Raw genomic sequence first — 15,194 nt, forward strand, 5'->3', positions numbered from 1 at the left:
AATATAATACATTTTTTAATAAATGAGTTGAAAATATAACTATCCATAAAAAATGACAAATGGGTTAAATAAGTTTTATAAAAGAAGATATAAAAAATGTTTTCTTTTAAAAAAATATCACTTAACAAATCCTTAATAAATTAATGAACTAATCATTTTAAAGTAACTTAAAATTTATGGAAGTCATTACAAATCTCTTTTGTGTTCTTATATAAAGGAAATTTTTACTATAAAGTGTACAAATGTTCTCAGTCCATCTTTCATCTTTACTATTAGTAAACAAATGAATAATATATTGCATGTCATTTTTTTTCATTTCTTTTAGTTATTCTTACTATATGATTGTAATTATTTTTTTATATGTTTACATCCTAATCATATTTTATTTGATACTATTTGAAATTCGAGATTGAAATAAGTGTAATCAATTTTGTTTGGATGGGAAACTAAGAAAAATAAAGAACTAAAAAACGTTTGAATCAAAGAAAATAAATAAATAAAAAATAAATTAGAAATTTTATAAGTGTAAGAGATTAATGTGATAAAATAAAAAATTTGGAAGCTATTATTGCATGAAAGAGTTTGAAATATTTACTTTTCTCCGAAAGCTATATTTGCTTTAATGATACTACGCTTTTCTATATCTTTTAGTGGTTGACCTACATAGATACGGTGAACTAGATTTGTAACATGACTTATATGAAACATTATTTATAATATATTCTTATTAAAAAAATCTACTTATATATATAAATATTTATATGAAAATAACTTCAACAAATTTTTCTTTGAATAGACTTTAATTAGATTTTTCTTTTTTAAAATTTAAAAATTCATGACGATTATATTCTTAAAAAGTATTTTAGTGAGTTAAGGAAAAAAAATATATACAAATTGATAATTTTTTTTTATCAACAAGACAAACAAAATAAGTGTGAACCTCTTATGCAATCGAAAAAGAAAAATTTGACCTCCTAATAATAATAAAATTGTGCAAAAACATCATTTAATAAATTTTATACAAATCAAATGATCAATACACTAGTCAGAATATAAGGTAATTTACGACCAGATCAAACATTCAACCGAATAAGAATAAACATTCTGAAATATCAATGACAATATTTTAAAAAAATATATATAAACTGTTGATAATCTTAACTAGTAAAAGATGTTTGGTCTATGGGGTGTTGTAATTGGATTATGGATTGAAACAAAATCTAATGTGAATCTATTGTAGATTTGTGTACAGTCTAAATCTAACATCGTAAAAGATAAATGGTGGAATCCAATTAGTATATAAGAACAGTGGTAAGAACAACGATGATATGATTGGTCACTCCATAGAACTTCACTTTCACGCACGCTTCTTGTGACCACACTACTTTATTCACTACCACACACAATATTTACCTCTGTTACTGTTTTGCCCTTCTTTCAACATGGCTCCACCAAAACTCACGTGTCCTTTCTCCATCTTTCTTTCTTTTTCATCTCAACCTTTTACTTCATAATAGTTACTTCTACAAAACATAAATAGTCATCGTTACTCATAAAAATTTATATGTGCTCAAATTTTTTTATTTTAAATATGTAATAATCATATATGTTATATGTTAGGAGACTCAAACACCCTACTAAAAGGTATATTCGTGTGAAACGAATGTATCAGATACATATATCATTTCAAACATCGATACTTGTACGATACTAGTAAGATATTAGTAGGATTCTTAATAATTATAACACAATTTTAAAAAAAATATATATTAATTTTTAAAAAATTTAAGTTTATTGTATAATTTTTTATTATGATTGTAAAAATAAAAAATAAATACTTTTGAACCAGTCATGAAAAAATATATTTTTAAAAAAAAAATTTGAAATATACTTTTGTACATAAATCTTTATTATTAATTTATATAATTCATAATTATATAATATTTAGATTTGTGTCCTACATCTTGAATCTGTATCATACATCTTAAAAATTATATGTATCTCTGAGTTCGAGTCTGTATAGTTGTATGCTATGTAGCACAGACACTGACACGGATACGCACACGAAGTATGTATAATATTTAAAATGTAGGACACAGAGACACAAATCTATATATTATATAATTATAAATTATATAAATTGACAATAAAGATTTATGTGCACAAGTATGTTTCAGATTATTTTTTGGAGTAAAAAGATGTTTTTCACGACGAATTTAAAATAATTTGTTTTTTTTTTATAATCATAATAAATATTTATAAAATAAGTTTGAGCTTTTAAAAGATGAATGTATTTTTTTAAAAATTATGTTAGAACCATACTGAAATTTTCAGAATCCAACAAATATTTTTTGAATTGGACGGATATATGTATAGGTTTTATATGTAATATAGAAAATATGTGATGACAGGTAAGAGGGCGAGTGCAATGAGGGCGCGTGAAGGAGAGGCATGAAAAGGGATGAATTGACGCCCCCATAGCGCAGAATAGCAGAAAGACGTAGACCCAACGTTACCCAACAAACCAAACCTCTGTTCCCCGTTTGTTGTCCCGATAATGCAAATATTAATATTTTTGGGTGTGTTGACCGATACTTGCATACGCATGGGTGCCCCAGTTGTCTCATTCGCCTTATCCTATGCACCCCTGACACACTCTCTTATCTCCACGCGCCTCACAGCCATAACAACAACAACCTTTCATTCACTACCTTTGCTTTGCAGTAGCATTGTTGCTGCTTCTGATTTAACGTTGCTATGTAGATTGTATTGTTGTTCCTGGAAGGGTATTTGCTTCTTCTTTTTTTCTTTTTCTGTGTGCCTTGTGACGGTGTCGTTTTTTGCACCAACAGTTGCTTTCTGCCTCAGTCTTCTCGTGGCTGTCACAGAGCTTGCGCAGAGTTGTTCCCATGTCTTTTGTGGATAACATTATTGTACCTTTGTTTCCATAAGTGAGAGTCAGTTTTTGCAACTGGGTACCTAAAGGGAAGAGAAAGCTGCTCTCTTTTTTTCCTCTTTTTTTGTTTTGCTTTCTTGGCTAGGGAATGTGAAGAACTTGTTTTGTCACCACTGAGAGAGACTTTGCTTAGAACTGAATGCGTTTTTTGGTTTTAACAATGTAGAGTAGAGAAGAACATACACACACACACCCTTTGCTGAGGAAGGTGGTTTTGATTTTTTGCTTCCATTAGAGTGTCGGTGGTTCCGGGGGAGTGTTGCAGAAATGAATGATTCCACGGTGAAGAATTTGGCTATCACGGAGAGGAAGGTGCAGCAGAAGCCTGGTGGTTGTGTTGGCATTTTCTTTCAGCTCATCGATTGGAAGAGGAAACTCTCCAAGAAGAAGCTCTTCTCCAAGAAGCTTCTTCCTCCTGGTCAGTTTCCTTTTAAATCTATGTTCATACAATGTAATGATACTATTCAGTATTATATGAATTTGGCCTGAAATGTCACACATACACATGAGAGATTGTTCTTGCTTTGTGGAGACTGATGTATGGTTTTGTTGTTGAGTGTTTATCAGCTCGTGCGAAAAAGTTCAAGGGGGATGAAAAGATGTCAAATTCCAAGATTCATTTGGTAAGATTTTATGCTTGAGTGATTGCATTGCATTGATTTTTTTTTTTTATATATTTTGTTTAGTGTTTAGAGCTTACTATTGTTTCGTTTGGGTATTGTGGCTATGTTTTATATGTAGATTGCTAACGAGAACAGTGGAGGTTTCCCAAGTGCTAATAAGAAAGGTGGAAATCATGGCTTCGACGTAGACCAGAAGAGTGAAATGCGAGTTCCGAGTCTAGTAGCCAGATTGATGGGTCTAGAATCTATTCCTACTGCTCAGCGAGATAAATCCAAGAAAGCCTTGTGTGCTGATGGGAAGAATGAGTCTTTGGGTGGTGATCATTGTGAGTTGGAAAGGCAAGGCATGGATTTGGAAGTGGGAGTTGTGAAGCATGATTCAAGACCTCAGAAGCTTCAGAAAACCGGGTCCTATGAGAGAAGGGCAGTGACTAGATTTGGAGCTGAGGCTTTCCAAATCAAGAGTGTATTATCGCGAGGAAGAAAGTATCATCACCATCATCATCATCCGAAGTTTGCTTCTTCTTTGAAGAGCCCGAGAATTCCTTCGGGAAAGAGTGCTTCTCGAAGCTCTAGGTTGATAGGAGCAGCTACTAAAATTTTGGAACCTGGACTGCAAAGCAGAAGTAGGGCCAAAGTTTCTCTAGCATACCCTGCTTCCATGTATCCTTCCAAGACTGGCATTGTGACAAATGATGTGCAAAATCAGTCTTGTTATGAAGCTGGCTCATGCAAGCAATTGATGGAGCAGAGCTCTTGTAAAAACTGTGGTAATTTGCTAGATGTTGTTGACTGCAAGCTTGAGGTTGGAGGACAGCCATTGGATCATCCACCCGTTGTTTCAGATGTGATCACAGCTACTTCTATGGTATCATCAGAGAAGAAGGGAAAGTCATTCAGTTCCCTTGGACATGAGAGAGATGTAGTTCTTCTCAGAAGTCAGGAAAAGCTCATATCTCTTGATTCTGAAGAGAAGGGGAAAAATAATGCACATATATCATGGAGTGAACCCACTGTTAGAAGAATGTCAATGCCCCGTGATTGTCTACCTAAATGGAATTCATCTTGCCAATCATCAAGGACCCTTGAGGATGATCCAACTTCTTTTCCCTCAAAACACAAAACTCAATCACAAGAGCAGATGATAAGCAGTGAAAGATATTCATCTGGATCTACAATGAGCGATATGCAAGTAAAAAGGGTATCATCATCTACGAGTACAATGAATGGGGCTAAAGACTTTGTATCTATGAATAGAAGTCTTAGTGGTCGAACAAGAACAAGATCACCTACCAAAGCTGATAGTTCTAAATTTGACTTAGAGAGAAAACCGTATAATCGACAGCATAATTCTTTGTCACACGTAAGAACATTAGAGAGAAAAAGAAGGATCCCAAATGCCACTCAACTAGAAGGCACAGGTTCTGTTTATTCAGTTGGTGCAAAACAGAGAAATCTCCACTCTAATGGATTGTGTGGCAAAAGGAGGGACTCCAATGCTTCCTCCTTGAACAATTCTATCGGAAAAAATAAGCAAGTTGCTCAAGGAGAAAGAGTTATTAAGGTTAATGACAACAAGATCAATGGTGTAGTGTCATTTACATTTAATTCCCCCCTGAAGCAAAAGTTAGGAATAACTGTTGAGAGGGAAGAGACAAGCAGTGACAATGAGAGTATTAAAAGGCCCAAACCCTTGAGAGTTGATGCTTTAGGTGCCTTTCTAGAACAAAAATTGAAGGAATTAACCTCTCAAAGAGACGAAGAATTAGCTACAGGTTTTCCTCCTAAAAAATCAAGTGCCATGATTCTTCAAGAACTCATATCTGCATTAAGTTCAGAGCATTTGATCTGTCATGATGGCCATCATGTGTTTAATGATAATGTCGGTTTGCATGTAAGTCTTCTCTGTTTATATTGTCTCACTGCTTCAAAATTTATATTGTCTTGTCATTTTGCTTTTGTTATCAATTATCTGTCGATAATATCTCATTGCAAAATTTGTAGTCAATGTTATCCACAGACTTGAGTCTGAGCAAGAAAATGTATTTGGATGGACTCCAGCTTGAAATGCGTCTCTCTATATTATTTTGCTTTTGTTTACGAGTATTCTGCATTTGTGGCTATTTATCTGTCAGTATAAATGACAGACTGCAGCAATGGGGGAGGGGGTGTCACATTTATTTTATACTTGCATCAAATGATCGTCTGGTATCTTACTATATTGTTTATTATCATTGTTTAGACTTCGTCCTGTTGTTCTATTAAAAGGATTTTTAGTCCAACGGATCTTGTTTTTGACATCAAGCAATCATATTTCTAGAAAAGGTACATGTTCCGGTGATCGGTGTCAGAGTAGGTTATCTCAAGACATTCTGTCCGTAATCTGGTTGTATTTTACACCCCATGCATGTTAAATCCATTGATGAGCGTGTTATGTTTACCAATCTAACTTTCAAATATTGTAGTACAATAAACTGCAAATATTAGACCAATTACCAGTCTAAATTGCTTATCATTTTTGTTTTATTCGTTTTACCATATCAAAAGATAAACGCTGATACTACAGTAGGGTGGTACCACTTTGTGGCGTGCGTAAAAGGAGCATGGTTTTTGTAGTATAGTGAAGCATACTAATGGATGCTATCAGCTGTACCTAATAAAATGTACTTTTGCTGATATCAGCTGTACTAAACTTTGTGCTGTAATTCTCATATTCTTTTGGTCCATTGTATTAAGTTCTACTGTGATTGGTGGAAAATTGGAATTCTGACACGATCTTTCCTTTCTTTTATTTTCAGTATGGGGAAAAACAAGAAAGGTTATTAGGAACCTCTTGCAATGGTAATCATCTCAGTCCTGGATCTGTTTTGGAAGCTTCCTTTTCTTCCAGTAGTCTGGATGAAAGCTCAGGTGAACTGTAGTTTAAATAAACGTGATTTATGTCAAAAAATAACTGATGAGTATATAAGTTTATTTAATTCCTGTTCTTTGGGCCAAGTTTCTCATGTTGATTTGATGTGTGTGGTCTTTGATTTAATTCCAGGGCATGGTTTTCACCCTGACTCAATGAATCACTCTTGTTATGGTCAACTAGAACATGACACTGAACTTTCAGATTCTGCAACATCCTTTACCAAAGGGAGGATAGTTGAGATACTGAGTGATCTTGTCAGCCAAATTCCCAAGGCATTGGAAAGTTTGCACACTTTTGGGTCAGAATTAACAATAAGCAAGCTGAACCATATGAAGGATATTCTCTTGCATGCTGAATTGGTGCTTGGAATTACAACTGATCGCAGACAGGATGAAGGGCCACAACTTATAATTCATCGGTTTCTCGTTGATGATCTCGAGAGTATGACGAGTGGTGCTACGTGGAACGATGTGGGGTGTGAGGATTCAAAACAGAGAAAGGAAGTAAAGGGTTTTCTCCTTGATTGTGTTGTGGAATATCTAGAATCAAACTGCAGTCTTTATTTTAATTCTGGATTCAGGACATGGACAAAGTTACCTTTATGCATGAGAGCTGAGATGTTGGCTAAAGAGGTGAAGAGGGAGATCAATAAGTGGTTATCTATGGTTGGGATGGTACCTGATGAAATAATAGAATGGGAAATGAGTCACTCCTTGGGGAAATGGTTAGACTTTGATATTGAAGCATTTGAGTCTGGTGTTGATATAGATGGGGATATACTTCAAATTTTGGTCGATGAAGTTGTTGAAGATCTTGTGGGCTGCACTCAAAATTCCATTAGCTGATCATGCAACATCTCAGTGAGATGTAATCTAACAAGGCCTATTTTTGTACAAATGGGATTATGGTGTTTCTAATGGAGGCTTTTTTTGGGCTCTCTGAATTAGTGGACAAAATAATGTCCAGTGACCAAGTTTTTATTTTTTCCAGTTATATATGGCTGTGATTTGCGTAAATTAGCCACTAAATTATTATTCAATGCCTTGATAGTCAAACCAAATATTAGTTAATAATGATGCCTTTTATGACAATAAGACATTAGTGGTTGAAGTGAATTGGACAAGGAGTGTGTTTGAATCTTACTTGCAATCTATTTAAGTTTGCCCTCTTATATAATAAAGACTATCATATGAAATTTGCTTATTCAATATCCTTCACTGTTTTTAACATATTCAATCAATCTTCAAGTCACTTGATGAAATTTACAATTTTTATACAATTTGCAAGTACCAGATAAGAATTCAGTAAGAGTTGATTAAACAGTTTGTTTATGAATGCTTCATTTTTGGTAGTGATATAATAAACACTTGAATATCATATGAAATTTGCTTATTCAATATCCTTCACTGTTTTTAACACATTCAATCAAATCTTCAAGTCACTTGATGAAATTTACAACAAGTACCAAATAAGGATTCAATAAGAGTTGATTAAACAGTTTATGAATGCTCCATTTCTGGTAGTCTGATAAACAGTTTATAGCCAAATTATTCAGTAAGCGATGATTTGGAAGATGTAGCCTATTTTGATGAAAGAAAAACTCTTTTATAATCCAAAACACAAGAAGCAAAACCCTTAAACAGGGGAATTTAAAACTATTATTCTCTCTATAATAGTGTCATGGTGATGAACAGTTGGATACTCACAAATCATAATGTATCCCAAAACCAATTTAAAAAAAAAATGCAAACTGAAACTTACAAAAAGAATGAAAGTAAGAAATGAGCAGTGAAGAAATATATCACCAAACCTACAAAAAAAGAATCAAGAAAAAAATCAAAGATTCAATCAAGGAAGCTCATTGCACTGCAGTTTCCACACTCCTCAAACATGCTGTCTGTATCCTAAAAGAGTCTTTCTTGTGATCATCCTGCTACTCCTTCCTCCACCTCTACTCTCACCATTGATGGCATTAGCAGTAGCAGAAGACAAACTCTTGAGTTCATCAATGCTGGCATAGCTCTTCCTCGGCATGAGAACCCCACCACCCCTTTTCTTCTCCCCTGCATTCGCTGACTTACTCCCTCTTGCACTCGACAAAACACCACACGAACTCTTCAAAGGAGGTGTCAACTCCATCAAAGTAGGTAACATGTTGCTATTCACCGGCTTCCTATTCTCCTTCCTCAAAGCAGCAGAAAAGTCAGGAACAGACTGTGCCACAAGAGAAGACCCTTTTCTACCAGAAACCACCCCACCTTGAAACTTCACCTGCTTCTTCCTTGGTGGGGTCAAAACCTTTGCTTCCACCCCCACTTCCACACCCTCTTCCTCTTCTTCATATTCTTGCTGTCTCATGTACTTCATGCGAAGCTTTTTCTCCCTCAGCTCAGCGTATGCTTGGTATCTTGGCCCTCTCTCCAACTCCATCATGAGGAAGCCTTGCATTTGCGCAGAGGTGAGACTCATGAGAGTGATGGTGTCAACTGTGGGGTTTGTGAGTTTCTGCAGAGAGACGTTGAAAAGCTCTGATTTTGCCATGTTGTGTTGTTGATTCGTTAAGAGGGTCATTTCCTTTTTGTTGCTCTTATCGAACTTTTCAGTGCTTTGTTAGAGTAAAATATTTGAGTTCACAACGGTCTAATAAATCTAACTCCAACGTTCTAAATAAGCTGGGTCCCACATCTTGGAGAATACAAGGTTCTTTTTTTATTACTATTAATTGCCACAATAAACGTTTTTGTTGGAAATAGGAAATATTTATTTATATTAAAAATATAAAAATGATTAAACATTTATTACTTAGACAATTAGGAAATTTTATTTATTTATTTATTTAATAATCCACTTTTTGGTATATAAAAAACCCGTGCTCTGTACGGAAAGTGGATAAATCAACATACAACAAAAAGTTAAAAAAAGGTAGAGGGTACAAAAAGAATTTACTGTTTGATGAATTATTGATAAAATCAATAATGTTTCACCAATTTTTGTCCGACAAAATTAATAATAATAATAATAACAACAACTGCTGGAAAAAGATATTATCAGCAAAAAAATGAATGTGTCTCCAACAACTTTAACAGTTTCATCAATGATACTGAAATGTGTTAAAGGTAGTGAGAATTAGCTGTTAATTGAAATTTACTAAAAGTAATAAAATAATAAATAAAACTTACTAACATAAAACACTAACAATATTAAAAATTGATGTTTAATTATATGTTGTAAAAGTGAGGCGATCAAGGTATTAAGTTAGTATTAAAACATGTGAATCATTATTAATCGAATATTTTTATTTACTAAAAAAATATTACTTAAAAACTAATTTTAGAGAAAAAAATTATTAATTTCTATATTAACTAAATTAGATATTATTTTAAAAATTAAAAAAAATTGTTAATATCTAAATTGGTTTCTATTATTGGTATCTGATTAACTATGTAAGTTTTAACTACTAATTATTTAAATTATAAAATTTATATCTAAAACCTTAATATACCAATTTAAAAATTATTTATTAATAATAGAAATTAATTTAGATATTTATAATTTTTTTAGTCTTTAAAATAGTATTTAATTTTATTAATATATCTATTAATTATTTTTTGTCTTTAAAATTAATTTCTGTTTCATAATTTTATTGTAGTAATTACATTAAATATAAATTTATTTTTTACATTTACACTCATTTTGTTAAAATTGACAATAGATATGGTTTCATCCTCCATTATGTTAATAGCAATTTATTGAGTCTCAGCCCACGAACCTCATTTGATTTAAGACGACTACAAATTAGATAATAAAAAAGTACTTTTTAAAACTATATTCAGAATTAGATTATCCAAAATATTTTTAGATTTGAAAATATTTTATAATTATATCCTGAATTATAATTCGAAACTGTAAAATCTGAAAGAAACTTTTGGTGATTTTTATAAGTTTGTGAGGTATATAATTGCTATCTGCTAACATACACATCAGATTAATCTAAGCCTAAATTTGCTCCTCCATTGGAGTGAATTTACACTTTATGGTACTTGTACTTTTGCCCTAAATTGAATCTATTGACATGCTGGTCAAAGCCTTTGAGCACAACGGTTCTTACAGCTACAACTCCTTGCTCCAATGAAGCATCAATCTGTCATTTGAAAAAGGAATTCCTAATCAAATCTCAAATTAGACAAAAAAAATGCACATTATTTGTAGCATAAAATAGTGACACAAAAATCAACTTCCACTTCCTTTCATACATTTTCTAGTTATGTAATTATCATAAGTTATAAAACAGTATTTGACAGACTTATCAGTATAAAGTGCAGTGCAATTATAATTGTGGTATCCTGTATCGGGTCAAGTAGTTTTTAGATGCTAATAGGAATAAAGTCGATACAAAAACTATCTTAAATAATAATAAAATTCAATATAGTAATCTCATTATTTTCCCTTCATATTATTATAATAGCTGTAATAACAGAAATTGGCCTTAAACCAGAAATTAACATTTAATATTGAAAAAGATTGAAACCAGTATGGATACAAAAGGTAGATAGAACATGTAAAGCATAAAAATGACACATATGATTGGAAAAAGTCAGAACAACTCTGTTGGAAACCACTATTTCTAGCTAAATTTAATATTGAAAAAGATGAATACAGGACCGGATATAGAAGGGTAGAGAGAACAGACAAAGCATAAAAAGGACACATATGATCGAAAAAAAGGCAAAACAACTCGGTTGGAAACCACTGTTTCTAGCTAAATTGAATGATCTAGTTGGGAGACATCCTTCTTGACTAGAACAATAAAAGAATTGATTGCTCTTCTAAAATCAAGTTCCAGTCAAAATAAATTATAAGACATAACACGCCATTCTAGAGTATTATGCAAATAGTATAAGCACAAAAGGTGTATGCTATCACAAAAAGAACTAAACCAATTCACACTTGGTAGAAGACTAGATGTAACCTGCATTCGTTCCGCAGAACTGAACTTTTGTAGAAGAAATGCTCTCAAGTCCATGGTTCCAGGAGGATTTCCAATTCCTACAAAGACAAATTTGAAATACAATACTGCTGAGACAACTGAAGAAACATTGTCAACTTATACGGTGACCGAGGCAAGGAACTAACCGACTGCAAGTCGAGGAAAAGCACTGCAACCATCCAAATGGCCCATCACATTTTTCAATCTGTTGCAATGCAAAACCAGCTATGTCAGTTCGCAAATACATTTTCTTAAAACAAAAATGGTTTCTATTAGGATGATGTTCTTGGTCTGTTATCTATGAAAATATCCAACTCATATGAGATAATTACATCAGACCTTCACCATTAAACTGCATTGAAGTACAAGTTTTCTATGTTTAGAGTGATAAGATTCAAATAATTATTTTCGTTTAAAGAAAATGGAGAATTAACGTTAGAACATAACAAGTGTCAATCAGTTAGAATTCAAACAAAAGAATTCTACTTAGAGTATACACAAAATGTGATAAAGCTGTGCTCACAAACCACCTCCTCAGTAAGAAATTTCAATGGGCTTTCTGCCCACCTTATGTGCCATCATTACTGCATCCACTGTAATCTTAAGTTTTGATATTTCAATTTCTATCTTATGTCAAGAAGTTTATAGAAAGTCTCTATTCATAAAGAATATTTGCTAAACTCATGATTCCAATTTCTGAAATCATGTTCTGTTCTCATATATAAAAAATCTTAAAATGAATAGAACAAGCATTACCCATTGTGATGCCCATGACCACCTTTTGGTTGAAGCCTTAAAACACCATTTGGCAGGCTTGTTTCATCATAAACCTACGTTAAATTTCCCAAAAACTTACGGCTATAAGAAAATTGCAAAACACATGAAAATTGTGGTTAACTGCTATTAAACAGAAGGTAAGAAATACATACTAGTAGAATATGGCGCAAGGGTACTTGATAATATGCAGCAAGTGGCCCAACCTTCAAGAATATTAGAAATAAGATAAAATTAGAAACAAAAAAGAAACACAAAAATCAACAGATCAAAGGCCATAATTTTTTAAGGAAATAGCTAATTGAATATCAACATGCCCAAATAAGAACTGAATCAGATAGTTGATCCACAATCAGTTTCAACAAGTATCTGTCTATTCTCAAGCTATCATGTGATGAAAACTAAAGTATGTGTGTGTCGTATAAAAAATCTATCCAATGTTTACGGTGAAAACTAACCGACTCCCCACTGAAATTCATGTATGTTTGAGGCTTTGCCAACAAAATTGGTACTTCTCCAATGGAACCTGTACAGATCACGGAAGAAAATACAAGTTAGTGTTAGAATTTCCATGAAATCTGTAACTAGGAGGGAAAGAACAAAAATAAAATCAATGCTTTGAGGATGATGCACCTATGCCAATCAAGGCCTTTGACTGTATTGTGTTCATCTTAATCCCTTCTGCTTGAGAGAGGCTATCAATTATTTCAAATCCAATCTAACAGAGGACAAACCATAAGATTCACTACAAATAGAAGTGTATTCAATTTCAAGCAATTTCACAAAGAACTGAATAAATTACATTGTGCCTAGTCCCATGGTATTTGTTTCCAGGATTACCCAAGCCAACAATGAGCCAAGGAGTATACTCCACTCTAGCTTCATTTCTTCTCTGTGATACCGAACAGCGCACAGAATGTCTTGTTTTAACAGAAGGTGTTTTCAAATAACGAGGATGACGAATGTTCCTGGGATAGCTTAAACAAATGCCTGGGGCAGATGTTGCATGCAACATTGATCTGTCCAAAAATGAAAAAGGGTATCTACAGTGAGTATGAAAAAACATCTCATCATATAATTGACAATAACAACTAGGGTGTCAGCAAACCCAACTTTCAGTAAAGCTACTTAGAACCTCAACATTATATACTTCTGTTTGGACCAATGTTGTCAAACTCGAGGAACTCATAAGAGATGCATACCCCAAAACGACATGAATGTAAATTAAAGATAATATAGACAAGATAAACAACTCATGATAAATCATAAATATTAAGATTATTAAGAAGTGGACTTTAAATCCATTTCAACCTTACAAAATCGATTAATAAGATAAGTTTTACATCCACTTTTATACTATGAAATGTCCTAATTCCTAATGAATGTAGGATCTCCAACACCTCCTCAAGACAACTCATGTGTAGTATTATATATTTATGGATGATCAAATAGCTTATAAACCTAACAAACACTCTTGTTAGGATAAGTTTTAAATATTTTGGTATCATATTAAGAAGTAAATTTTAAGTATGTAAAAAGAACTTATAGTATAATCTATAGTGGAATACACAACACCACTAGTTTCAGAAGTCATAAAGTAACTAATAAATTCATAATTGGTAAATACAAATTATGAACATGACAAAGCACTCCCAATCAAAACGGCAGCAAGAACAGAAGGAAAAACCCCTACAGTCGGTATCAGTGTCCGCGAAGAAAACCTATTATACAAAGTGGAGTCTTCCATAAAACGCTTTCTTAAGGTTTTCCAACAGAGCTAAAGTTTGAGACTGTACTACAACCAAAAGAAGATTACAAAATCATCATCACAAAATTAGGTGTATAGGGTGACCCATTAAGAAAAAATTGCTGAAAACAAATTATTGTATCTGCAATATGTGTCCGAATAAGTAGTAAGAAGACCATAAATAATGAGCGAAACGGAAGAACAGAATTTAATGAAAAAAAGTAACAGGAAAAAAGAGGAGAAACTGAGGGAAATGAAAAGACTGTGTAAAGAAATAAATGAGGAAGTGAACAGAGACAGTGCTCACCGGATAGATAGTGTAGCAGTTGCCACTGCAATTGCAAGGAAAACAAAATCAGAAAACAAAACACAAACAATAGTTAGCGGATATCTTATGTTGTTCTTCTCTCTTTCCCCTTCCTCTGATCCTACGCTCTGTGATAAACCCTCCTTCCCAGCCGTTGGATCTAGTTCCCAAATATCAAGTCCTAATCAAAGCCCTCTCTTTTATATGAAATATAACTATGATGTTAATACTCGTAAGACACTTATTAATGAAGTGTTCAATTCAAGAAATATTTGTTGTATTTTTGAAAATTCTAACACAGTTCTAACACAATTTTAAAAAGTATAAATACAATAATTTTTTAAAAATTTAAATTTATTGTATAAATTTTTATTATGATTATAAAAATAAAAAACAAATTCTTTTAAACCCATCATAAAAAATATCTTTATACTCCCAAAAGAATCTCAAACATACTTTTACAAATAAATATTTACTTTCAATTTATATAATTAAAAATTATATAATATATAAATCTGTGTCCACGTGTATGTATTTCTGTGTCCGTGTCTGTATCCATATATGTGTACATAGACTACAACTACAACTCAACGTGCTGAAAATTCTTTTTAGTATGTAATATAATTCCTAAATTCATAATTAACAAATTGAATAATTACGTAATTTGAAGATCGCTGATAGAACTGATGTTCTAATCGTACGTATTGTGTTTGATATAAAATTTAGTAGAGTATATACTTAAAATCATAAAAAAAGAAATTAAATATACAAATTTCTATATGTAAAAGATCAGGAAAATAGAGTATATCTATATTTATAAAATAATAATTATTATGTTTTACGGCTTTGATTATTTATAGTGTTATTTTATTACTATTTTATATAC

At 32.4% G+C, this 15,194-nt stretch overlaps 3 protein-coding genes across 4 annotated transcripts; 1 reads left to right on the forward strand and 2 right to left on the reverse strand.

Annotated features, from left to right (window-relative positions):
- The first annotated feature begins 2,399 nt into the window (after positions 1 to 2,399).
- LOC137823794 (uncharacterized) lies at positions 2,400 to 7,509 on the forward strand. 2 transcript variants are annotated; one of them, XM_068629068.1, is made up of 6 exons: positions 2,630 to 2,786; positions 3,123 to 3,374; positions 3,524 to 3,579; positions 3,698 to 5,473; positions 6,378 to 6,489; positions 6,623 to 7,509. In XM_068629068.1, the coding sequence occupies exons 2-6, from the start codon at positions 3,224 to 3,226 to the stop codon at positions 7,336 to 7,338; spliced, it is 2,811 nt and encodes a 936-aa protein (XP_068485169.1). In that variant the 5' UTR covers positions 2,630 to 2,786; positions 3,123 to 3,223; the 3' UTR covers positions 7,339 to 7,509. The 2 variants fall into 2 exon arrangements, with proteins under 2 accessions (XP_068485168.1, XP_068485169.1); XM_068629067.1 differs by having other exon boundaries at positions 2,400 to 3,374.
- A 606-nt stretch (positions 7,510 to 8,115) lies between these two features.
- Positions 8,116 to 9,099, reverse strand: LOC137823795 (uncharacterized). The gene has a single exon (XM_068629069.1). It carries the CDS (start codon positions 9,062 to 9,064, stop codon positions 8,378 to 8,380), a length of 687 nt encoding a protein of 228 aa, XP_068485170.1. The 5' UTR covers positions 9,065 to 9,099; the 3' UTR covers positions 8,116 to 8,377.
- A 1,307-nt stretch (positions 9,100 to 10,406) lies between these two features.
- Positions 10,407 to 14,500, reverse strand: LOC137825638 (chloroplastic group IIB intron splicing facilitator CRS2-B, chloroplastic). The gene is made up of 9 exons (XM_068631364.1): positions 14,309 to 14,500; positions 13,057 to 13,273; positions 12,888 to 12,972; positions 12,713 to 12,780; positions 12,410 to 12,460; positions 12,237 to 12,310; positions 11,627 to 11,685; positions 11,463 to 11,539; positions 10,407 to 10,634 (listed from the first exon to the last, which is right to left on the reverse strand). The coding sequence occupies exons 2-9, from the start codon at positions 13,267 to 13,269 to the stop codon at positions 10,518 to 10,520; spliced, it is 744 nt and encodes a 247-aa protein (XP_068487465.1). The 5' UTR covers positions 13,270 to 13,273; positions 14,309 to 14,500; the 3' UTR covers positions 10,407 to 10,517.
- Positions 14,501 to 15,194: the final 694 nt, after the last annotated feature.

Source organism: Phaseolus vulgaris, chromosome 8 (assembly GCF_000499845.2).
Source record: "Phaseolus vulgaris cultivar G19833 chromosome 8, P. vulgaris v2.0, whole genome shotgun sequence".
NCBI classification, from domain to species: Eukaryota; Viridiplantae; Streptophyta; class Magnoliopsida; order Fabales; family Fabaceae; genus Phaseolus; species Phaseolus vulgaris.